The following is a 25,258-nucleotide window of genomic DNA, read 5'->3' as shown; positions in this document are numbered from 1 at the left end:
GAGTCAATAACAAAAACAGAAGAGGCCTTGTTTTAATAAAATTCTGTTTGCAGCCAAATGTAACATAAATGCGTTAAATTTCTCTCAGTAAACTGGAGCAAAATGAACTTCTGGTAAGGTAAACACTTCACTTTTGCTAAATGACAAAAAGAGTACCAGTAATTTGAAACAGAAATGGCTTAAAGTGCTGCTCTCAACTAAACTCCCCTTTCAGCTCCACCCTCCTTCACCATCTGATGGTTGGATGCTCATCACCACTCTGCTTCTCCAATTGCTTTAGAGAACACAAAGTCCCTGCCGCCATAACTCATCACCCCATCTTTCAGATGAAACTTCCAGCGGTTTTTGCTGCGATGAATCTGCAAAAAAAAGTGAGAAAAGATTGTGATGTTTAATGGTCAACACTGGACTTTGCTCAGAGGCAGAACTCCAGATCTTACTTTGTCATACTGGCAAACGATCACGTTGTCGGTGTCAAAAAGATCCGGGATGTCCTGTTCGACAACGTCGTCACCAGAATTAAGAGGGTCCTGCATGACAGTGGATCGGGAAAAACCGTTAGATTTTGGCAGCAGAACAAAAATGTTTACAGGTTGCTTTTGCTCGTCACACTTAAAATGTTCAATTTATGTAGCCCTTCACAGTTAAGACAGCCAATGTGCTTTACAATAGAAATGAAAATCATTAAAATACAAATAAAATAAAAAATAAAAAGTTAGAAATCTAGAATAAAATGCCACAGCACTAGATTAAAAGCCCGCCTGAATAAAAACATCTTAAGTTTGGATTAAACAAGGTCCAGGTGAGTTTGAGTGGTGATCCATCACTGGCTCCAAAGTATGGATGCTGTGACAGAAAAGAAATTGTCTCCCTGTTTATATCTAGTTCTAAACTGAGGCGATGACCTCCAGGGTTCTACCACGCATGCAGAAACTCAAAACATATGTTATGGTGGGGCCAAATCATTAAGAGCTTTAATTTAGCAAATGCCTGTAGAATCAAGAAATTATTCATATAGAACCAATCTGGCAGCACAAGGTTGGCTATAAGATTTTAATTAGCTAAATTTTATGGTCCAATTGAAAGCAATTCAAATACAGGTGAGAAACAGTCACTAACCAGGAGTATGTGCCCAACTAGAGTCACTCCAAGAGCACATAGACTCATCCAGGAGGTTTAAAAAAGGAGGGAGGGGGGGGGGGGAGACAGCAGCAAGGTTCAAAGTCAGTCCTCAGGGACAACAGGGCTGCTTGGTTCTGTCTAGTTTGGAAACCCTGCATTTGTTGCACTTTGATCAGTGATTTGTCTTGAGCATAAAGTTTTCATCCACACTCTCTTCAAACAATTTGTGCCTTTTAATATTCTCTCATGAAATACATTTACAATAGAAATGGAGGGGTGGGTTCAATGCACACACAATGCACCCCTCCCACCAGTAGAAACTCCTGAAGGACTCAACTCATCAAGTTGGTGTGGTTAAGCAGAAGTTCTGCAGGAGACTGAGCTAAAGCAAGTCCAGCTTTGATCACCAACATGAAACAAAATATACACATTGGATAGCAAAAAGAGAAATACTTTCTCCACGACACTGCAAGAGAACACTGTATTCCTTTCAATAAAAGAAAATACAAGCCATCCTTACCTCTTCTTCTGCGTTATCCAGTTCGTCTGCAACCCCGTCGTCACTGCTGGAGGAGATGCTGTCGCTGCCGTTCTCCTCCTGCATGGCCCTTATGGCTTCTGCGTTGATCAGCCCCAGGAAGTCGTTCTCCTCCAGAGGAGCCGCCTCATCCTCCTCCAGGTCCGAGTTGTCTGCAGCACCGTCCAGCTGAACGATGTCCGACAGCTCCCTGTAGGTGTAGTCCAGGTCCAGCTTTGCAAGAAACGCAAGGTCATGTTCAAGCTGGAGTTCATTTGCTTTACCGAGCACATTCACAATAAGAATTAGGAGGGGAAACTATAAATGGGAACCTTGCCAAGGGATTTGCAGGTGTTGGATAAAGAGGGAAATGTTCATAGTTACCCCAAGATCAGCGCCTGCCTGGTTTCCAGCGTTCCCAGCAGCTAGTTTCCTCGCCCTTTCAGCTTTCTCCCTCTCCTCCTCGATGACTTCTTTTAGGATATCATCAATGTCTCTGCTCTGCGTCTTCTGTGCCAACGCAGCCTCTTCTGCAGCGATCTGGAAGTCTAACAACTGAGTGCAGGGAGAGGCGGCCACACCGACGTTTACAGGCTTAGGCTGGGAACTCGCCTCGTTTCCTCCCAGCGTGACCTCTGCCTCTGGAGGCTCCTGGAGAAGACTGTTCTCCTGACTCAGGGTCACAGCGCTCCTCGTTTGAGCGGCAAAGGGAGCGGAGGAGAGCTTGGGCTCGTGAAGCGGGATGGGATTCGGTGGTGGAAGTGCCGCTGGCTGAGGGGCCAGCATGTCGCTCCGGTCGGGCACTTTCTGTGCAAGACGGGACGGAGGCTGCTGCCCCGCTGGAGCTTGAGTAACTACGACCGGCACATTGACTTTATAAAGCTGACCTTCAGGAAACAGAAGAGGGGCATTTTACTTTTTAACAGCACGTCCCGATTAAAATCCTAGAACAAAAAAAAGAAGGATTGAAAAGCTGTTCAAGTACCAGAAGCTGTCTGTAGGGTGACTCCTGCTGGGATCTGCACAGAGTAAGCCAGCGTGGCAGGGAGGGAGAAAGTAGTAAGAGGTTTTGTACTGTTCTGTTGAGAATAAAAAAGAGAGAAACATAAGTAACCAAATTAAAACAAAATTCTGTTTTTTTAAAAGCTGGGCCTCCGACAACAAGCTCAGTGTTGCAGTAACAGCAGAAAATCCATCTCATATCCAGATTTACATCAGAACTCATTAAAATGTCCTCTAATGACACTGCATTAAAGGAATTATTTTTGCTGCCATTTAAATTTAGCCCAAATCAACTTTAAAAAAAAAAAAAAACTTGGGTGTCCTAAAATGCTTTAGGACACCCAAGGAAGTCCAGAAAATGCTTGGGATATTTAGTTAGGAGTGGGTTTCCACCGGTGCAGAGCTTGCTCAGGAATGGCAGGCTGTTGTGAATGAAACCAATGCCTGGTGTCATGAAGGGCTGCTAAGAAGCCACCCAACATGGACAGTGAGCAGAAAGTATTAGCCTTTAACTCTTTAGGTAAAGGCCACTGCAGACTGCTTTGCACATCTATGAACAGGACTGTAGAGAAGAAACGTGAAAACTACCATGAGCCCCGCGTCATGAGGACAGTGAAGCACCAAGAGATCATTCATGAGCGGTTTACTTCCTGTCCAAACAAGTGGGCGCAGTTACTATTTGTCTGACACACACACACTTGTGAATAAAAGATAAAATAAATCCACCAGGAGTAATTTGGTGAGGCTCAAATACACAAGTTAAGCTTTCGTGGCTCCTGAGATCTTAGTGCCTTTAAAATCCATGGTCGCTTTTCATAAACTTTGATTAAGCCATGGCACTTCAGCATGCCAAGATTTGAGAAAAGAAACTATACTGAAGAAGTAAACGTTGAGGAAAGCAGAACTCGTGTCAGTTTAAAATCGTTTGGCCACGACAAATAATGTACTGGCAGTCTGATACAATCATGTCACATAAATTTACTTTTCAGGAGCTTTTACAGAACTTACTAGGTACATTCAATGAACTTCCCCGCTTTATGACTTGCCATTGGATACTTTCCCTGAACTTACCACATAAAAAGTTCCAGGAAGTACTTGTTTAGTTTCAGCAAAGTTTCATTAAAATAAAGTCTGAAAAGTGCTGAATCGGTTCCTGCAAAGTAACCTTTCTAAGCTTAACTCAAGGGCTGCTACAGCTCATACATTTAAAAAAGTAGCTCCGATAGTCCTGATGATACTTGCCTCGACCGAGATGCTTTGAACGTTCTGACTTCTGGGGTTCATGACCGGTGCTGAAAGCGAAAAAGTGGGAGTAAAACAGGTGGCAAACAAGATTCCTTGCTTTTTCCTTTTGTCACACAGAACTTTGAAAGAGTTCGCTCAACTCCTGCCATTACAGTGATAAACAGGTTAAAGTTTATAAGCCAAATGTTAACTAAGTCTGATTTGATAAATAGGGTGCTTTAAAAAAAAAAAAAAAAAAAAAAAAAGTTATGGAGCCGCTACCTGCAAGTTCCTGGGTCTGATCAGCCTGTTGGTAGGAGGCAGGAAGCTGCAGAACAAAGTTGGAGGAGTTGATGTTGTTCTTCCTGAAGTCCTCCATTGCTTTGGACTGCATCACCTTTGACTCCCAGAGCTGCACAGACACAGATCCGTCGTGTAGTTCACACTTCACCGCTAGGTGGCCTACCTTTGCTGTGCCTGAAAATGTCTGTGTGACACCTTACTCACATGCCTTAAATCGTCCAGCACGCGATCTTCCAGCCCCTCATCCAGAAACAGCTCCTTCATACTTTCAATCACATCGTCAATGATGGACAGGTAGAGTTTGTGCTGCAAAAAAAAAGTAAGATTTACACAACCTTGCCTTGAATTTGACTTGTTGATCACCTTAAATTGTAATACTTGAGATATCCCGCTTACTGCGCAAATACCATAAATAAGAACTTTTAAAGACAACAGCGTTCATAATGGCTCCAATTTTCTTTTTTTCTCACCACTGGGTCCGAATTGGTCAGCATCTTTTAAGTCAGACCTCGCCCGCAGCGATAAAAGTGGATCTGGATGGATAATACAGGTAATTTACGCTGATGACCCTCCATCTGTTTCCTGAGACTGCACACAGGTGATAGCCATCATCATCATCATGATCACGCCAAAGGGGCGGGACCTGAGTCGTAGCCATGGGCGGGTTAAAAAGCACTAGGGCCCAGGGGCAGAAATCTAAAAAAGTCCCCCCTGTAAGACACCAATTACAAGAAAGAAATCATGTTCTTTTTGTTGTTTCTATTTCAACTTTTAGTATTTTGGAGGGATGTCAAGAATCGAACATAACTTGTATTATGTTTTTTTTAACAGCTCTCTTTTTTAAGATGTTTTGTTCAACTTTTTAACAATAATAAACTACACAGACACACACACACACACACACACACACACGCAAAAATACAAACAGATATTTATACCATAAACATAACCCTTAGGAGTCTCAGTCAGGTGTCAGCTGAAAATACATCAATAGAAAATGATATAACATTTAGTTTCAGTTTTGACTAGTACAAAGCCCTATTTACTGAAAATATTACAGGGCAAAGGCTGTTGTAAGGATAGTAGAAATATTCAATCCAATGTATGACACAACAGGTCCCCATGTTTTAACAAAAACATCTTCTTTGTCATGCAGCCGCTGTGTCAGATAATTAAGAGAAACGTAATTCAGGATAACATTCTTCCATTGTATCTTGGAAGGGATTTTTTTTTCTCAGTTATCCAGTTAAGGAGGGGACATTTCGTTGCACAGAGAGTTAACATTCTGTAAAGCTTTCTTTTATATTTATCAGAAATGCACAGCTCTTTTCAGGTGAGAGATCCTTGCAGTGAAATGGTATTATTCATCCCTGTACCGACCCCTACTGCTTGGGAGAAGAACTGCAGGTAGAGAGATAATATTAAACACAGGAAGTATTTTTAGGATCTCATTGGTCCAGCTGAGTTTACCTCATTGTGATTATGCACCTTAATTATTATTATGGGAGTGGTGAATGAGTGGTTAGAGCAGAGCACTTCTTGTACCTTGTGCGAACCCTGCAGACAGATTGCCACCCCAGATTGCTCCCTAGGTGCTGTAAGCTGCCCACTCTTCCCTTAAAGTGATAGGTTATTTATCTATTTATAAGAAGTTAAAAAAAGACCCCTCTTTATAAGGTTAGGTAAGCTTCTTAATCTAGAAAATTCCTTTTTTTTTTACCTCATCGTTTTACTGCTGAAAGGCATACGAGAACATCTGCTGCAAGGCATGTTTTTTATGTTCCGCTGGGGCTTGTTGTACTTACAAGAGCTTCCTAACCCTTCCTTGTTTACAGTGATAAAATACAAGGCAGTTTTACTGACGAGGTGAGGCAGGAGTCCCAGTAGACTACAAAGTCTACAGACAACATTGTGATCTGCAGGGTGAATGCTTAAAGACGTGGAGCGATGCTTTGGGATGCTCTGTCTTTGCTACAGAAGGATAGCTCCAGCAATTAAAGGGTCGGTTTACAACGACCTACTACAAAGTGTGGTTTAGCAAGCTGAAGATGTAATGAGGAGTCGCCAGGACGGTCAAGAATAGGAATTAGGATACAGTGGAAACCAGATATTTACATACACTGCCAAAAAAAAAGACACATAACCCTTTTTCATCACTGTTTTATATTAAATCACAATTAACATTTGCCATTTCAGGTGGGTTAGAATTACCAAAATTATTCATATTTGCCAAATGACCAATTAAATAAAGATTTATTATTATTATTCTCTTAAATACTTTTAAATAATTTTGGAAAGCTCAGATGGTGATGTCGTTATCAGCCACAAACAGGTTCAATTCACAACATTTCCCATAAATTAAAGCACACTTCTGCCAGCTTTCTGGTGCGAGACTTTTAAGAAAATCCTAAAACATATTAGGAAGATAATCTTGAGCCTCCACATGCCGGGTTCATGGCTGAAAGAGACACATTTATCTGCTCCCACAACTGTACGCAAGTATAAACAGCAGGAGAATGCGCAGCCTTCACACGGCTCAGGAAGGAGATAGGTTTTAGTCCCAGAGGCAAACATGCTTTGGTGTGAAATGTGCGTATCAAACCCAGAAGTAAAGAACCTCACTGAATGAAACTGGTAAGAGAGTATCACTAGCCACTGTGAAATGAGTCCTGTAACAGTATTGCCTGAAAGGCTGTAAAGCAATAATAAAAAAAAAAAAGCTAGGTTGCAGAAGCGCTTTATTTTTTTGGAAACGTGTCCTGTGGTCTGAAGGAACTAAAATGACAGTCATTACATCAGGAGAGAAAGGAGTGAAGCTTGCAAGCCCAAAAAAAACAATCCCAGCTGGGAAGTAAATGGAGGCAGCATCATGTTTTTGGTGGCTTGCTGCAGGAGGGTCGGGTGCATTTTATTTTTATTTTATTTTCATCCATCCATCCATTTTCTTACCCGCTTAATCCCTGATGGGGTCGCGGGTTTGTTTTATTTTATTTTTTATTTTTTTCACAGATCAAAATAGAAACTCAGAATACATCAATAGAATAAAAAATAAAAAATGTGATGGAGTGTGACAGAAACCCCTTAGGGCTTATACCAAAGGTCACACCCCTAAACCAACAAAACATCAGGCAGCTCACATTATGAAAGTCCTTTCACTCAAGAGAGAAAACAGAATAGACATGTACAGTAACATTATTTTTACATTTTAGCTTTCAGATTTCAGGGAGTCAATATTTGTAAAATCATACATCACTGTCTTTTTTGGATAACAGTATTTTTTTCAAAGACTTTCTACCATTTATTTCTGAAGATTCCAAATATTTTCCATATTCATTCCATAATTTTGCACCACGATGCCGAAAAGAAAATTGCGCTTGAGTTTTAATACTTAACGGTAAATGAAAAGACAAAGCTTGTCTAGTATTATAAGAATGCACTTGGCAGTTCTTAACAAAACAATTCTTGAAAGTATCAGGAGACTGACCTTGTTTTATCATAAAAACAAAAGTACATGTTTGATAAATATTAATTTCAAAAATATTCAACAGCTGTAATTTGGAAAAATTCTTCGTTCTTTTGCAAAACAGATGGCTTCATGTTGAAAGAACATTCGGAAATACTGCAGGACGTCGGCCAGGAGGTTAGAGCTTGGCTAAAACTGGGTGTGCTCTAGGCTGACAGAGGCCATAAGCCTCCCAGCAAGTTAGCTACAAAGAGTCTCTCATGAATAAAAAAACCTCTAAAAATCAACAATCCTTTGATAGGCATCCTTATTCTTGATCATCACAATCTTGTTCCGTACGCATGGTTTTCACATCTAATTTTCTTATCCACTTTCAGAGCTAAAACTAGCATAAGCAATGATTACACGTCTCTTGGTGTTATATATTACATGTAAATATCCCTCTTCAACAGACGGGTTATTTCAGCTTTCAGAAAAACGATGAAGTAAACTGCTCCTGGCATACCACCGCAAGCTCAGTACACTTTCTGAACACAATACGAGCAGCTAAAAACAGCCATCCCTTTTTTGCAGAACACTTTTATCCCATTAAAACTTTATGTTCAATAGATGCAGAGCAGCAGCAGCACCCACGACCCCTGCTTCCTTCGCGCAGGCTGCTCGCCCATCATGGCCCTTTTCAGGCCCGGAGGTTGAATCTTTCTCTGCCGAGGGCGAGAGCGCTGCGGCTGAAAGCAACATGAAACACATCTCTACATAGAGCAGTTTACTGTAGCTGTCACTTCGCCGCGGAGCCCCTCTGAAGTTTGCACTTAGAAGTTTTTGCTTCAAATATAGAAAAGTGAAGACTCTCGTTCTTCAGATACACAGCATAGCCATGCACTCTGCAATCGCGTGCTTCTGTCGCCATCATTTAAATAAACTTCAGATTCATGTCATGCATTTTCAGTTAAAATTTCTGGATAAAAATAAATCTCAATCCTGATTTCCTGAATCCTGAAATCCTGATTTAATATTGAAGAGTGGCAAGAGGAAAGCTATTGCTGATGTCCTGGCACACAACAATCATAAGGAGGATGGCGCCGTGGTCAAATGAGACTAATGTTTGTTTTTTTCCTCACATGCAAAATGTGTGCCGTAGAAAACTACAGGTCATGTGTTGACATTTACATTCAGAGCTGTCTGTGATATACAGAAGCTAATATTCTGTCACGGAAACTTGGTTTCTGCTCTGATGAAGTTAAACTGAACTTGTTTAAATCGTGCTGCACCTCTGTGTGCACGGCATATCTGTGGTGGAATCACTCAAAAAGCCAGCCTCAATAGTTTGCAAGTGGCTTATAATGATGCACTAAGACTTGTGCATCATTAAGTGCCGGTGAATTGTTTGTGTCTGCAGGTGTCAGCTCATTGATGGCTGTTTTAATAAATCTTATGTACAAGTTTATTTGCCGACTGAATACATCGAACAGCAGGATCATTGTGATACTAACACTAAATATAGTGCCGTACATTATGTTTCTGTGCTTTGGAAACACTAGTATGCCTCCTAAAAGATTAGAGGTCTTTCTTTTCCTTACTGTTGTTCCATTTGTTATATTTTTTAATTCTATTTAGTTTTTTGTTACTATGTTCCTTTTTATAGTATGGACTATGTGTCTGCAATAAAATCTAACATCCACCTACCAACCACAGCACCAGAGGTACAATGGAAAGGTTTAGATAAAAAAAAAAAACAACATATGTTAGAATGGCATAGTCATTACAATTGGGAATGCATAGCAAGACTTAGAAATTGCAGCTTTGAGATGCTCTCATTTAAATTTGACTCATATTGAGCTACTTTGGCAAAAAGGATTGGAAGAAAAAAAATCTCTCTCTAGCTCTGCAAAGCAGACAGAACCACACCCCAAAGGATTCGCAGTCTTAACTGCAGTAACATGTGTTTACACATAATATCAACTCTGTCGGGCTGACAACAGCTACGCTCACCACACTTCTTAAATTCTGATTTGTTAAAAATATTTTCTTCTACTTTAATATTATTCACTGCTTTGGGTTGATCTATCACATAAAAAAATCCAATCAAATACATCCAAAGTCCACATGCCATATAGTTCAATACCTATGAATATTTTTTGCCAGGCACTGTGGACTGAAAACGTTGATGGGTAAAAGATTCACATTCTAATGTTTTAGGACATTCTTTTTCATGAAGGGAAGAGCCGGATGAGTTCCTACAAGTTGAAGCTTCAGCCAGGAGTGAGTCAGGAACACAAGGGCCAAAACCAAATGCTGACACTCACCTAATAAAACCTGTAATCTGGTGAAGCGAAGGTGATCCGTGTGCATGCAGCATCCTGACCGTGCCCGTCCACCATGTTCTCTCACAGGCAAATTCAACTCGGGCTCAGATACTTACTCTTCCGTTCCTACCGGCCACTTATCTTTACAACATGCAGCACTTCAGACAATAATTACCGGAGAGTTGCATTTAATCTGTTCAGGTGCACAGTGTCAGCACTGGATGTCTCAACCTTTTATCATAGGGGCAGTCACTGTGTCAGAAGGACAGCTCATTAAAGCAACATTTATTTTTTTCTTTAACAAAGAGATTAAAAAAAAGGTTTGTCCTGTTAAGAACTAGTGCAAATAAATACTCAGAGTTATTTCAGTTTAATTCACTTTTTATTCTTGATGTACATAACATCCAGCTTAAGCCAGGTACCTCATCTATAAAAAAAAATGCCCCTCACCATTTTTTTTTATTTTTTTTTATTTTTTTTACAACCTTTTTCCCAGCCAAGAGGCAAAAATACCTCATAATAAAGATTTGATTTAAATAAAATTACAGTCATTCACAATGCAGCCTTGGTCTAAAGTCAGGGGTCAGTTCTATATTAAAAATATCAGTTTTGAAACCATGTTACGACAAGCTGATATGTATGGAAGGCCAAGATTGCCACAATCAAATAATATATTATGCATAACTTTAATTTAAAAAAATGTATTGGATACATTAAATACATAAACAAATACCTAATAACAATATAGTGTCAAAAATGTACTAAATACAAAACTTATTAAATGTCAAAATAGTTCAAACTTGAATGTATCATCAGTCCATGATGAAATGATTTAAACACTTAATGTGGTGCATTGAAAGTGCATCGCTTCTTTATTAATTTATCTATTTAATGTATGCCTTTATTTCTTTAATCATATTTCTTTATATAAAAAAATTTATTTAACACATTTTTGTATAAAATTGTGGCACTTTTGGCCTTTGACAATAATGATGCTATATACTGTTACACAGTAAAGATAAGACATGAGTTCATATACAGCTATTAGTACCAACACCACTCCAAAAAAAAAAAACTTTTCATTGAATGGATGTAATCTATCAAAACGATTTAGTACAAGTAAAGGAAAGAGTCTTAAATCTGTTTAACAGAATGATAATACGGCCTGACCCCAAACTATGTTCAGTTTATATGAAAATAGGTGATAATTTAGGCGATTATTAAACAGATTCTGTTTAGCATGACTTTAGTAAGGCTGTGAATCACTCTGGAGAGCAGTGCAGAGAGGATGCAAACGCAAGCGTTTATACACACAGTAGTATACGTTGGACTCTTACAAATCAGAAATCTATTGTAAAATCTATGTAAAGTGCAAGGCAAAAAGACTGTTAAGTTGTTTTTTTTGTTTTTTTTTAGGCCTCGAGACATTCGGTCTCAGGGTGAAGAATTTGTTAATCATCATGATAAATGCAGCCAGTTACTGAAGAAGTAGATGAATCAGACACAAGCACAAAGCATCCCAGTATCCCCATGTTCATTTTTTTTTTCAACCCTTTTCCTCATTAGGATGATTTTGGAAAATTTGTTGAGCCAAAGACATGCCGTCTTTAGCTGTTTTTGAAATCACTGCGTCATACAACCAGATTGCCTCTGTGAGTCTGTCTCAATCCATTTCTTCTCCACTTCCACCTTTAAAAAAAAAGAAAAGAATAAAAAAAACACATGGACACACAATTAGTTAGAGAAGCCACTACAGTTTCAGCTACAGTGGATATAACAAGTCTACAAACAATTATTTCAGAATCTTTTCCATCTTATATAACCTTTAAAGATTGAAATGTTTAATTTTAGAAATTTGAAATACGAGCCATGAAACCAGAATATGGTCTATTCTATTTTGCACAGATATTGCACGGAAAGTTTGGCAAGTTTGAATTCAGTGGAACAAACTCAGTTGCAATGTGGACAGTATTACACAACTCCCGTGTAGTCACCTGATTCAGGCACATGTGATTTATTGTGTGTGGTTACTGAAGAGTCTAATGGCAGAGGGGACGAAGCGCTCCAGAAACGCTCGGTCCTTCACTGTGGGGGCCACAGCCTGCTGCTAAAGGAGCTCCTCAGAGCTCCCACGGTATCACGGAGGAGGTGAAAGATCCCTACAAAACTAATGAGGGGATGAGACGAAAGCTGGTCAAGGAGGTTGCCAAAAGGCCAACAGCAACATTAAAAGAGCTGCCTTACTTGTGACAACAAGCTCTTCCTTCATTAATTTATCTGGGATGGAAAGACGGCAGCTTTTATGTTTGGAGAAAAACATCCAAGTTGAACTTTTTGGCCTTTATCTACAAAGGTAAGTTGTCGGAAAAACAACACTTTCATTTCACCATCAAGAAGACCATAGCCACTGTGAAGCATGGTGAAGCATGGTGGTGGCAGTATCATGATTTGGGGCTGTTTCTCTTCAGCTGAAACCGAAGCTTTGGTCAACATGGAGGTAGGTTATGCAAAGTTCAAAACAGCAGTCAGTGTTGATGAAAAACCATTCAAGGCTTCTTGTAGAACAGGAACTTCATTTTTCATGGAGACGACGACGACGACCGAAAGCATACATGCAAAGAAGCAACAGATGTAGGGCTGTCACAATTCATCGAATGATTGAATTTGCTGAGGCTAAATGATCTGCTTCGAAGCTTCGCAACAAAAAGCTAACAAAAATATTACATCGTTCTGTAAATCAACTACTTGATTTTTCTTAAATTTTTAATTTCAACACTTTTCTGTTTATAATTCCACAGTATTTTTCTGTCTTCTGCTGTACAGTTTAACTTTAAATTTAGCTTTTTCATGTTAATTAATTTTGGGTGTAAGTCTGGCGTCTAGTCCTCCCTGTTTTTGCCACTGTCACACGCAACTGTCCCCACTATGGGACCGTAAAGGTATTTCTATTTTATTAAACATGGGTAACAATAGTTTGAAAAAAAAAGGCGATATTTATTATGCCTGAATTTAAATTAGCCATTTACCTTATTTGACGAATGTGTATTTGTGGACTAAAAAAAAAACTTGTTTTATACGACAAAAGCCTGTACGAGTAATATACGAATAAAGCCTGTTTTATACGAGTAAAATTATCCTTTGTAATCTAAAAAAAAAATAAAAAATCCAGCATGTAATATGCAAGTGAAACTTTATGCATTTTTTTCGTTCGTGACCATTTTTACTAGAGAGGCCGCAGCACTGTACTGATTTTAAGTCAGCCAGAAAGGGCTGAGCTTCTAACATTTTGGTCCTTGCACTTTTTAGCTACAGATGTATCCTTGTTATTCAAAAAAGTTACAGCATTTGCATTTTTTCATTTATTTCTATCACTTATAAAATAAGCTTAAGTAATATTGTGAGAAATCTGCAGCTTGTCAATTTTTTTTATCCTATTACTCGATAAATCGACAGAATAATCGACAGAATAATCGATTACTAAAATAATCGTGTATGACAGCCCTAAACAGAAGGCCTTCCAGGAAGACGATGAAAGGATTGAAACAACCCAGCCAGATCCCAGACTTGCATACGATTACAAATATGTGGACTGCTGCACAACGGAAACCTTCTCACTTGCTAAAAGATTTGAAGTGTGTCTGGAAAGAAAAGTGCCATGCTTACAAAGTCCTTCCTAAAAAGACTGAGTGCAGTAATACAAGGTGCTTCAACGAAAGTATACGTTTAATGGTGCCCACATCAATGCAAGCAGATTATTTAAGTTTTCTATTTTGTATTTTTCCACCAAAAAAGATTTCTTTTGGTATTCTTTGCAGCTGAACCTGGCATTTAAACAGGACAGAGTCAGCTCCAAATCCCCCATAAATCAGGTTTGTGTGCACCGAGGTCCCGACCCACCTGACAGTGATAGCGCGTCCAGCTGGTCACGTGTTTCTGCGGCTGAATGTCGTTCTCAGTGCCGAGGGACTTGACCCTGGTCTGCGACACGACCGCGCCCATGATTTCACATTCCATGGAGACAAAAGGGTACCAGTCACTGGGGATCTCCTGATCAGATCCCAACTCCAGTTTACAAGAGAATGAATGGGGATGATCCACCGCTGCAAGAGGGGGAGGGGACAAAAGGGGGGGGGGAAAAAGAATGTGCTTTTGTAGTTAACAAAAAGTATACCAGTGGCACAATATGCAATGGCAATGAAAAAAAAAGAAGCCCTGAGCCGTTCATCAAAAATGGATGTGCATGTGGTGAAGCATGCAGCGGCCCTGAGGTACGGAGAAAGACAATAAAGCTGAAGCTACACAAACTCGCTAAGATAAATATAAACATACATAAAACAAAAGAGGAAGATAAAAGAAAGAAAAAAAACACTGCAGACATACGACAACTCAACCGTAAAATGGATGCAAAGATGCAAATACAGCAAAGTCCTCAAGGCCATGCGACAAAGACGTCCGTAAATGAAAACAGAACTTAAAAAAGAATTACAGGGCATCTAATTTACTCTTTTAGAAGACAGATCATATTCTGTCAAATTTCCTTTTGGCATCTCAAATCGTAGATGTGTATCATATCACAAGATGTTCAGGAATTGATGCAAGGTCTGTTCCAGATGAATAATAGCGGTGTTCAAAATGCACGCGGTATATGAAAGGAGAAACAGCTTTGATGTAGTGTTGTGTGTGGCAGATCATTCACTTGTTTATTCTAAATATACAGGAACCTTAGCCGCCGGTTATTGATCTGGGCTGATCAAGGATCCCATTCCAGTTCCCATTTGTTAAATATTACGGTCTATTGTAGTTTGTCATTCTTTGTAAAAATGTTTTGCGTTACAAAAAGCATTTTTCTGAATTTTTGTTTCGCTTTATAAACTTTACCTCCAAGAAGCCACATTTTCCTACAATGTTAAAAGCAGTCTTGAGCATGTATTGAGCAGGCTTTCCAGGGACATACAAAGGAGTTTTGACTTTTATATTTCATGTTTTAATCATATCCTGTTTGAGTACTGCAGTTCTTTGTATTCGGGTCTTAAGCGGTCGTTTATTTGGCATCTACAAAATACTCAAAATGCAGCCGTTCACCATCTGATGGGAAGGGAAAAGGCTACACCCGTTCAGACCTCCCTGTCCTGACCTCCTGTCTATTTAAGGATCCGGTTTAACATTTTATTGGCTGTTTTTAGGGCTCCAAACATTATGGGATCAACTTATTTGTCTGAACATTTAACACCATCACCATCTCTAGCTGGAGCTCTGAGATCCGCCAACCAGCTGCAGCTGGAAAGAGGTGAAGCCCAGAATCTGTCTACCTTTGAGGTGTTCAGTCAGAGGTGTTCAGTCATTATATCATTTTAATCCCGCTTTAAAACACATTAGTTTTCTCTAAATTTTAATTTCAATTGAGCAACACACAACCTTTTCTAAGGCAATGCATTTATTTTTTATTTGTGTGGTCTTTATTTGACAGTAGGCTGACAGGAAAAGAGATTGAAAGAGAGGGAGTGGAAGGTCCACGGGCCGGGATTCGAACCCCTGCACCACCACTGTGCCCCATGTATTTATTATATGCCTGTGATGTTTTATTGCATATTTATGGTCTGTAAAGCAACTAACTACAATCTGGGTGCCTGAGCAGACAGCCTTGTGCCGACTGTCACAATAAAAGATTAATTATATTCTTCAAAATAAGCTTTTGAAAGCACTATTACATTTGGTGTCAGTTTATTCTATAATTTTGCTATAAATCAAAATCAATAATAATAAAAATATATAGTATTTGGCTGTGTCAAAAGACATGTTCACAGGCTGAGGTCTCTTTGTGCAGAGGCTTCCCTTTTTGCTCACTTCCCATGAAGCTTAAAGTTGTTTCTGACTGCAGAGAGACGCACCTTCATGTCAGCAGTAGCAAGAGCATCCTCTAGGTCCTGTGATGAGAGTTTACATTGTTTTGGTTAATTTAGCCTCTGTTGTTTGCTTTTAGGGTAAACTTGGTTGGAAGCCAGCAGTTGTTTTAACATTCGACTGTCCATTTGTAGTCTAGTTGGCTGATTTTAAGTCCTGTTGAGACCCGTACTAAGCGCCCTACCAGACTTAAAACCGGCTACAATCTTCTTTCTGAAGACCTCGACTCTTTCAATCTCACCATGATGGTCCCCTTCCCACCAATCTTTTAAAATGGGATTTTTATTTTTTAGTGTTTTCCCATTTGATATTTAATATCCTAAAGTCCAAATTAGTAAAAAAAAAAAAAAACAAAAAAAAAAAAAAACAGGCATTTGTTTGGTGTCCTATTTGTTTCTACATGTGTTTTTTTCTAGAACCTTTAGCAATAACTGTTGCATTTGTCTTGAAATAAGAGCAAATAGATTGTGTTTTACATTAGGTTTTTTTTGTGTGTGAATACCGTGAAACTGTAGTATTTCTGCTCAAGGTTATCATACTATAAGAATCTCATACCTACTCTGGCTCCATGGAAGCAAAACATAAAGAAACCAGGGAGCATCTGTGGTCGAGCGGCGCTTTTAGTTCACCTGTGCGAGGTGTTACCTGTGTTCTTGGCGGGCAGTCTATCGATCCTCCACACGATGGCTGAATACACGCTCTCGTACTTGACGGAGCCGATGGACACCTGCATGACGGGCTGCGAGTCGGCGGCTCTCACCGAGCCCAGGCAGGCGTTTCTATTCATGCGGGCCTTCAGCGACCTTTGCCGCAGCAGGGCCACCGTCTGCGTCACCTTCACCCAGTCGCCTGGAACCGGTATGCGGATCACCACGTTTTCGCACAGTGGGTAAGACGTATCGGCGGCCCTCAGGGAGGAGAGGAAGGTGGCCGACATGTTGAGGAAGGCTTGGAGCTCCACGTAGGCTCCCTGGACCGTGACCACGGCTTTGACTGAAAAGGGAACGTCGGTGCAGCCCAGGACCGCCGTTTTGTACCGCATCAGCTCCACCCGGCACGCGTCCGGAGGGGAGAACTTAATGAGTCGCGACTGGCGAAACTCGGTCTCGTTTACGCAGCTGTGAAAGTGGTGGTCGGTGATCTCCGTCCAGAGGTCGCTGTCCTCCTCGTAGCCGTAGCTGGAGTTGGAATGCAGCAAGCCGAGATCGTTCAGGGCGAGGAAGCAGTCCCCCTGTCCGTTCAGAAAAGCAAGGCAGTGGATCTGGGTAAAAGCGGCCCTCTCCATGACCGCCCCCGACTTATCCAGCTGTATCCAGATGTGATCGGTGACCTGCAGCGACAGCTCCTGCTCCTCGTACTGCCGCCTCGGCTGGTGGGGCGCGGGCAGCCGGAAGATCTCCTCCTCGACGGAGACGACGAAGTCCTCCATGTCCTCGTAGACGGTGGAGCCAAACTTGAGCAGCTGCTCCACCTCCGCCTCGTGGCTGACCTCGGGCTTCGGGTTAAAGCGCTTCTTCTCCGTGTAGGAGAAGACCTCCACCTTGACGGTGAGGACTTTCCTGGGCTCGCTGTAGCTTTCCACCTTCAGCTCCGACAGCCGGCACTGAGGGAGAAGCTGGAACTCCTTGTACGGCTTCTCCAGGCCCTTCTCGTAGAACATCTGCAGCACCCCTCCGGGCAACAGGCGAAGATAGATGGGCCCCCACTGGCGGGACGACATCCGGTTCTTTTTTTCGGGAATCCTGAGCATGACGGGCCAGCCGTCTCTCCTCTGACTGCGGAACAGACCCCGGGGAACAAAGTGCGCCGAGCAATCGCTCATCGCCTCGTTTCGGTCGCTCGTCCACGACTCCTCGCCCCCCGGCATGTCCGCGTCGTCGTCCTCCTTTCCTACTTCCAGGTCTTCCATTTTATTGCACACAAAGGAGAAAGGGTTGTGGGGTGGGTCGCGTGGAGGCGTGCTGCCATCTTTGGTCCGAATGAAGAATCGCGGGAGGCTGTTGTCTGTGTCCGAGTCGGAGGAGGAGCTGCCCACGTCGGTGCTCTTTCTGCAGTCGTCCCAGAAGGGGTTCAAGTGTCCGGAGTTTCCCTTGAAAGCGGGGAAAGGCCTCGGTCCATCTGCAGCTTGACTCGGAGTCTCCGGTGCGGGTGAGGGTCCGGAGATCCCCGGCGGGCTGGACAAACTCCGGTTGAAGACGTTCTTTTCCCACGACGGGGAGTGGAACGGGGATGTGCCGGTGGAGACTCTCGTCACAGGAGCAGTCGAGGCGCTGTGACGGGCGGCAAAAGACTTTCCGCCGGAGCTCGACTGGCTTTGAGGAGATTCCAGGGAACTGCAGAAGCTCCAGGAAGTGTCTTTGATGGGAGGCAGCACCAGCTTCAGTCCGTTGGGACGCGGCACCGACGCTTTGATGAGACCGGGCGACTGCAGGGGCTTCTGGGGCGACGAGGGCGGCGTGACGTCGTCGTCAAAGGTGACCCAGTTGGAATGGTTAGTGGAGCACATGGCTGCAGAGTTCAAAGAACAACGGCTCCCGGAGCGCAGGTCCAATCAAACTCCTTTTCCATCTGTTGAGGAAAGGAAAATCAGGAGTTAGAAAAGAGAACTACATCGGTTTTGAGTCACCAAAGATGAGTTTTGAGCAGATTTTTTTTAAAATACATAAAATACTCCAGATGTCACAGTAAAAGCTGTGCCTGAGGACGTAATAAACTATATTTCCTAAGGGTTTATTCCCAAAATTGAACCTCATGCCCATCACTCCATAATATAAAGGTGATCTTTTAAAGATAAGAGGCTGTAGTGAGAAAAGATTCCCAGGAATTCATAGACAAACCAAAATTTTGTCTTTGAGGTGCCTGCTTTGATTTAGAATAATAATACAACTTATATTTCTTTTATACCTCAGATACAGCACCTTGGTAAAGAAATCAACCCCAAACTTGAAAGTTTTGTATAGCAGTTTTACGTGACTGACGATGTAGTGGATCTAAAATGATCAATGCTTTTCCAAATAACCGTCTGAACGCCTAGAACAGCTTTGCACATCCAAAAAACATCTTTGGTCGTCCTTCTTTTCAAGTTCGGTCAGATTAGCTAGAGAGCGACGGGGAAGTGTGTTTCAAAGGTTCTGGATTGCATCTAGCTGTAGACTTTGACTGGGCCATTTTCTAACACACATACATGCGCTTTGATCTAAACTAGGAGTGTCCAACTCCGGTCTTCAAGAGCTCCCCCTGTCGTGTTTGTTTCTAAAGCGTCTCCTCTCCAGCAGGGCTGAATTAATTTCTTAGTATGTCAGAGATCTGCAGACGCCTGGTAATGAACCATTTATTAGACACAGGAGTTTTGAACCAGGGGATGCTCTAAAACATGCAGGACACCAGCTCTTAATAACTACAGCTGGACACCTCTAACCTTTCCTTTCAACGCTCTTTTAAAGGCACTGTTATTTTTCTGTCTGCATCTTGGTTTAAAAATAAAAACTAATCTAACATGCAGCACGTGATCTCACAGAGGACTATAAATGCAGACAGGACAGAGCCCATACTTTAGGGTCAAAGCTTTTGAAACTACAGTAGAAATTGGGCACGTTCAACTTACTGAGACCTGATTAAAAAATAAATAAAATAGGATAATCTAAATATTTTATGGCGAACTTGCTCCAAAATGCATTTGAGAGGAGTTGGCCACTGCGGCAAAGATCCAGCCTCATTAAAGAGCATGAAATAAACTGAGATTGGGCCATAACGTGACACGGCGTTAAGAAGAAGAGCATCACCACGTCTGTTTAACGTACCCACCATCGCTGTAGGATGAATCTCATAGTTGTGGGACATATTTCCAAAAATAAATAAATAAATAAATAAAAATTAATTTGACAGCAGATAGAGGATAAACATGCTGCAATCCTCGTACAGTCTTGCAGTTAATTTTCCCCGCAAATCAATCACGGTCTGCCCCTTTGATGTGCTGGCAGCTCTGCTCTCAGAAACATCGAGCTCAAAGGCCACGGAGAGAAGTCACTTACAAACTGCTGAGGCTCCATCTCCCAATAAAGAAAAGAGCTGAAAGCCTCAATTACAGCTTCCCTCCTCCCACCAAGATCACAGCCACCATTCGCAAGAAGTCGACATCCAACGGAAAGTTCCCCTCGGTATTAATAAACACGAGACTCGGGGGGGGGGGGGGGGGTGGGGTGGGGGTCCGATTCGGGATTGACAGCCACTCCGTCAAACGCAGAAGAACATCTTCCTAATGGGGGGGACGTTTGTAAATCATGTGCACACTTCCACAAGTTCCCCCGTCCTCGCTGACTTATAGAGGCTGTCAGCTTTGATTCAAAGAGAGGGATGGGTTCTTTCGTAGGGGGGTGGGGAGGTGGGGGGGGTTAGAGATGGAGGGGGAGCTCGCTGACAGGCTTATTTCCAGTTCTCTTCCTGGGCTCCTCTCGCAGGCGCTGCAGAAATGAGACGCTGCTAAATCTACGGAGGACAAAAGAGCGCATTCCTCGCATTCCTCTGGGACCAGAGGCTTTGCACACAGGAAATACCCGCCTGCTCTACTTGCGCGATCTTACAACAAATATTACCATAATGTCACTTTATCACATTATAAATAGGCTCCGCGCGTTCTGATTTATCCGCTTATTAATCAGAGTCAAACTCGCCCAGACGCCGAGAAACAAACACCCCCGCGGATTAAGATCGACACGTTGCGAAACAAGAACAGACTAAAAGATGGTTAAAGTCTTTTATTCATTATCATAACCTCGTTTTTTTTATTGTTTTTGTTACAGCTGCCATTTTTTTGGACTTAGAAATTCTTATGAGATGAGCAGCTGCATAAAAAACAATAAAACAGTGGGAAAAACACATGAGCAAACATATCCAGGTTCTCATCAGGGGAGCTGTCCACTCAGAGGGACAGAGGTGAAACATCCTGTGAAGGAAACTGGTACTTCTGGTCATTTAGCCACAAACGATGACTGAGCTGAAGCGGCTTCAGAGCAAAACTGCTGAGTTAAGAAGAAAGAAAAAAAAAAAAAGGATGAGCATGCAGATGCTTCCTGATGACAGGAGGCGAGTTCCTGTTGGCTCCTCTGGATGTTCCCCGTGTTTCCTGCACGGCCAGCCTATCAATTAAGGGATGATGTGAAAATAATGGAAATGGCACACCCTCACGTTTCATTTGAAGCGCAACGATTTGTGTCGCCATGCGCAGTGAAAACGTGACCCGGGGCAGCGGCTGGAAATGAGATGACCCATTTCCGAGGGCATCAGTATCGCCGGCTGAAAAAAGAAGAAGGAAAAAAAAAAAAACACAGCGACCTCCCTTCATACAAAGCAAAGCTAATAGGGGAGTCTGGGTGCTGCTGCTGCTTTTGTCCACTCACACACTTAATAAAAGCTTTTCCGGATGCTGAAGCAGAGTTCGGTTCAGACCCAGAAAAGCGTGACTAGGAGAAATTATATATATATATATATATATATATATATATATATATATATATATATATATATATATATATATATATATATATATATATATATATATATGAAAGCAGGTATTAAATATGGAGTGTGTGCAGTTTTCTCTGAGGCAATTAGGGAAGGCTAACGAGGAAAAAAAAAAGAACAGTTGCCGTTAAAGTTGGACTCAGTACTTGTGAAAGTAATGTAAAATTATTTCCTGTGAAAATAGAACCGTCTGTGGGTAACAGCCCTGCTGGAATATATTAGAATCCGAGTTTTTATTTGTTTCTTAAAGCAGATACTTAATCTAAAAAAAAAAAATAAATTTAAAAAAAAAAACGCTTTTCTTGCAATTTTCTTTTACAAACACTTTTTGCTCCAGGATTATGAAACAGTTGAAATCTGAGTACAAAGAGAATCAGTCCAAACTGCTGGTGGGATAGTCTCGCCTTTTGTCAGACATGGAAACCAGCGGTGGATCTACAGGGTGTGGATCTACACACACAAACATCTTTTATGACCTTAAAAGTCATAAAAACTAATGGTTTTGTTTGTTGTATAGCTTTTTCATCTTCAAATTAAATATTAATCTACCAAATATAAATAATTGGTCCCTGTAAAACTGAGTTATGGCCTTGTATCAAACCCTGGACAGACGTGTCTCAAGCTCTAGCTGTAAGATACTGAGGGAGCATTGAGCCCATCAAGCAAAGACTTCTTAAATGAGGAAATAGTGTTTTTAGTGGATGAGGCGCATAGCTCTGAGTTGAAAGAATTAAAATCTGAGACAGAGCATGCTACAAAGACTTCTTGAAGAAAAAAAAAAGCAGACAAAAAAGTGTGCCCATAAAGTCTTGTCCCAGTTTGAGACATTCCTTGAACCATTAAAGAAGCTTTTTCTTGTGCAAGATTGCTATTGTTTTGCCGGTGAGCACTGCTGTGGATGAGCAAAGTTTTTCTACATTCAAACTTGTAAAATAAATTAATTAACTCAAAAACATAAAACTCCCATGATCGACCCTGGCACATGATCACATAAGCAATCTAGCAGTATCCTCAGCGTGCAAAAGTAGTAGATGATCTCTGCGAGATATTTTGCGTCACAGAACAAAAACCGTCAACTCAGGCTCCGTCCACATCGACACGGCGTTTTGGGAGACCGTAAACGATCATTTTTTTTTTCTTAAGCGATGACATCGTAGCGTTGCCTCTCTCGTTCAACATGAGGAAATGTTTGTGTCAGATCCACGGTGCTATGTTTACGTCACATGAGCTGTCTGCGTAATTAGGAATGGGCGGATCGATACTGTGCTATCGACCTATCGATGGCCAGCAGTCACTTTTTTGGCATCTATGCTGTGACAAAAAATGTCGACACAAATTAATATAATTAACAATGTAACGACGACTAAAATATCCAAACACCCGCCCTCTTTTGTGGAAGAATGGACTCTTCCATGTGTTCTTCTTCCTCCTCCTACTGGCATCATCAACAACTTAAGGAGGGAGCACATCAATGAGTGAAGGAAAAGAAATTGTTTGAACAAGAAGACTGTGGTACGGGCTCATTTTCACCCACTGAAAAATGGACAGCACAATGCGGTTTGTGTAATCAGACAGTCCCACACTGCAGCAATCTTTGCAAACACCTTAAGTCGGTTCACCCACAGAGTCGTGCCGAAGCAGAAATAAAAATAAAATAAAATGAAATGGATGCAAAGTCTGATACTGCTTCCCTCACATCTTTTAAACAGAGGAGTTTGGTGGACAGGATGATATTCTAATTTAAGTTTGTGCAGTTTCATATTCATTTTTAACAGGTTGGTCTTTGTTTACACAAATTTTGTGGGAAAGAAATCTATTATGCATATTTCAAGTAAAAAAAAATGTAACTTGGAATACATTGCACTCTGAAATTTCTTGCAATCGCAGTGCACTTTTCATTTTGTGTATTTGCTTGGACTTTCAATTGAAGTTCATACATTATTACATGTTTATTTGCAATGAACAGTGTTTGATTATAGAACTTATACAATGGACATTTCAGTCAATATAGCCAAATACAGTTATTATTACATAAATAAGGATTTACTACTGCTATTCAGATGGTTTAATTGGATGCAATGCATTAACATTTTGAAATATATTTTCAAAATTTGTGGTAGTTATAAAATAGTATATTAAGACAACAACAGATTAGTTTAAAGGTATCGGAATTGATATCGATTAATTTCACCCAAAAAGTAGTGGTACTGTATCTTATCCAAACACTGTGGTATTGCCCATCGCTACTGCATATGCTCGGTGGTTTTTACATGTTTGGGAATGTCACAGCGCCACCAATGGGTCTGGCATATACACTACCGCCTTCTCAGTGGTGCGTCCAAACAAGAGGACGCAGCACTACTGAAGAGGCTGTAGTTTGTGTGCCGGGCCCATTGGTGGCGCCGTGACGCTGCCAAAGAAACATGCAAAAAAAACTTTCAGAGACATTCACAGACAACTCAAGGGAAGTAAACACAGCACCATGCGCTGTGTAGAGCGGGCTCGTTAGAAAGCAAGAGTCCAAGGACGCCACTCACAGCCGTAACAAAGCCACAACACTGCAAGCTACAACATAATAATTTAAGAGCAGATCTGCCTCACGCGTACACACAGAAAAATTAAACTGCCGTTTTGAAATTCATCCGCTCTGGGATCCAGTTAAAAAAAAAAATTATCGTTTACAATCTTCCATAATGCAGCATCCATGTGGACACGCAGCCTAAACCAGGGGTTCCCAAACCTTTCAGCCTGCAACTGTATTCATGTTATACATTTTTGGATTAACCTTTATTTTTTTATTCATACCTGAAAAATATATTTTTCTTAGAAGCAATTATGACACAATAAACAATTTAGTGTATATTTTGCTGACTGTATTTTCACATAATCCACAACGGAGGTCCAGCAATGCCACTTTACCTGGGCCCCCTTCATCCCACCCCCATGTAAAGAATTTCTAGATCCGCCACTGCTGAAACTATTATAACTATAAGTAGCTACGAGCCCGAACATAAATGATAGGAGAATATTGAAATTATATATATTTATTTTACTACTTTCCACTTACTTTTACAACCGATGTACACAGAGGGGGGGTCTTAAAGTGATACGCAAACAAAACAACAACTCAGCCACATCTACACGGACTGACTGGCTGGTTGATGTGGCTGGGTGGTGTACCAGAAACAAAAAGTTAAGTGATTTTTGTTGTTATTGTTTCTGGCTGAGCCAGCAAATTTTAAAAAAGCCGCAAGATTCCCCATAAAAAGTCCCTGATGTCCGTAAAGTAACAGCGTCGTTTCGCGTCTTGTTGCACATTGTTACACCCGGAGGGGATAAAACGCCTCACAGCCGGTAAAACTCTGTTTATTTTCTACCAGAGCAGCCCTCAGGACACCAAAACAGAACCAGGACGCTGTCACCCACTCCACAACACAGAGGCCCATATGTATCCGGACAGAGAGGCCCGGTTCGGGTCTCGGTTTTTGTTTTTGTTTTGACAAACGCGCTCAAGAGTTTTGCGGCTGAATGTTGATACAACTTTTAAAAGGCTGCACCGCCGCGTACGCGACCCTCAGTCACAGAGCCGAGCCTAAACTCCACAAACACCGAGCCGCCCAGCGTCTGCAGACAACCAGAAACTGTTCTTGCTGTCCCTGATTTGCTTGAAGTATCCACAACTTTTTTTTTTTTCCCTGTCCTGCAAAAACAATGCTGGAAACCCAGAGATACTCACAAAGTCCCGGCGAGCCGTGGTGCTTTAAATCAGGCCATGGCCGCCGCTTGATGGACACGTCTGGACTCCGCTGTCGGCAGGGTTTTGCTCAAAATGGCAGGGAGTTAAATCCTGGGAGGTTTTTTTTTCTTCACCCGCGCAGCGTTTCCCCTCCCGAGTTCACA

The 25,258-nt window shown here is 41.5% G+C and overlaps 1 protein-coding gene across 1 annotated transcript; it reads right to left on the bottom strand.

The window, feature by feature from the left end:
* Positions 1-12: 12 nt before the first annotated feature.
* LOC105923355 (general transcription factor IIA, 1-like) lies at positions 13-25,258 on the bottom strand. Its single transcript, XM_036126121.1, has 11 exons — positions 25,095-25,258; positions 16,484-18,406; positions 13,835-14,037; positions 4,373-4,474; positions 4,148-4,277; positions 3,884-3,933; positions 2,625-2,718; positions 2,024-2,526; positions 1,643-1,873; positions 441-530; positions 13-359 (listed from the first exon to the last, which is right to left on the bottom strand). Exons 2-11 carry the CDS (start codon positions 18,342-18,344, stop codon positions 252-254), a joined length of 3,372 nt encoding a protein of 1,123 aa, XP_035982014.1. The 5' UTR covers positions 18,345-18,406; positions 25,095-25,258; the 3' UTR covers positions 13-251.

Source organism: Fundulus heteroclitus, chromosome 22, assembly GCF_011125445.2.
Source record: "Fundulus heteroclitus isolate FHET01 chromosome 22, MU-UCD_Fhet_4.1, whole genome shotgun sequence".
In the NCBI taxonomy this organism is placed as follows: Eukaryota; Metazoa; Chordata; class Actinopteri; order Cyprinodontiformes; family Fundulidae; genus Fundulus; species Fundulus heteroclitus.
This window is presented reverse-complemented; position numbering and strand designations above follow the sequence as displayed.

Bases quoted from the DNA above. Each gene is read 5' to 3' on its own strand.
- LOC105923355 (XM_036126121.1), bottom strand. From the start codon at position 18,344: ATGTGCTCCACTAACCATTCCAACTGGGTCACCTTTGACGACGACGTC. The intron at 14,038-16,483 runs GTAACACCTCGC...CCCCTCTTGCAG, and splicing joins ACTGCCCGCCAAGAACACAG to CGGTGGATCATCCCCATTCA. The intron at 4,475-13,834 runs GTGGGTCGGGAC...TTTTTTTTGCAG, and splicing joins GGACGCGCTATCACTGTCAG to CACAAACTCTACCTGTCCAT.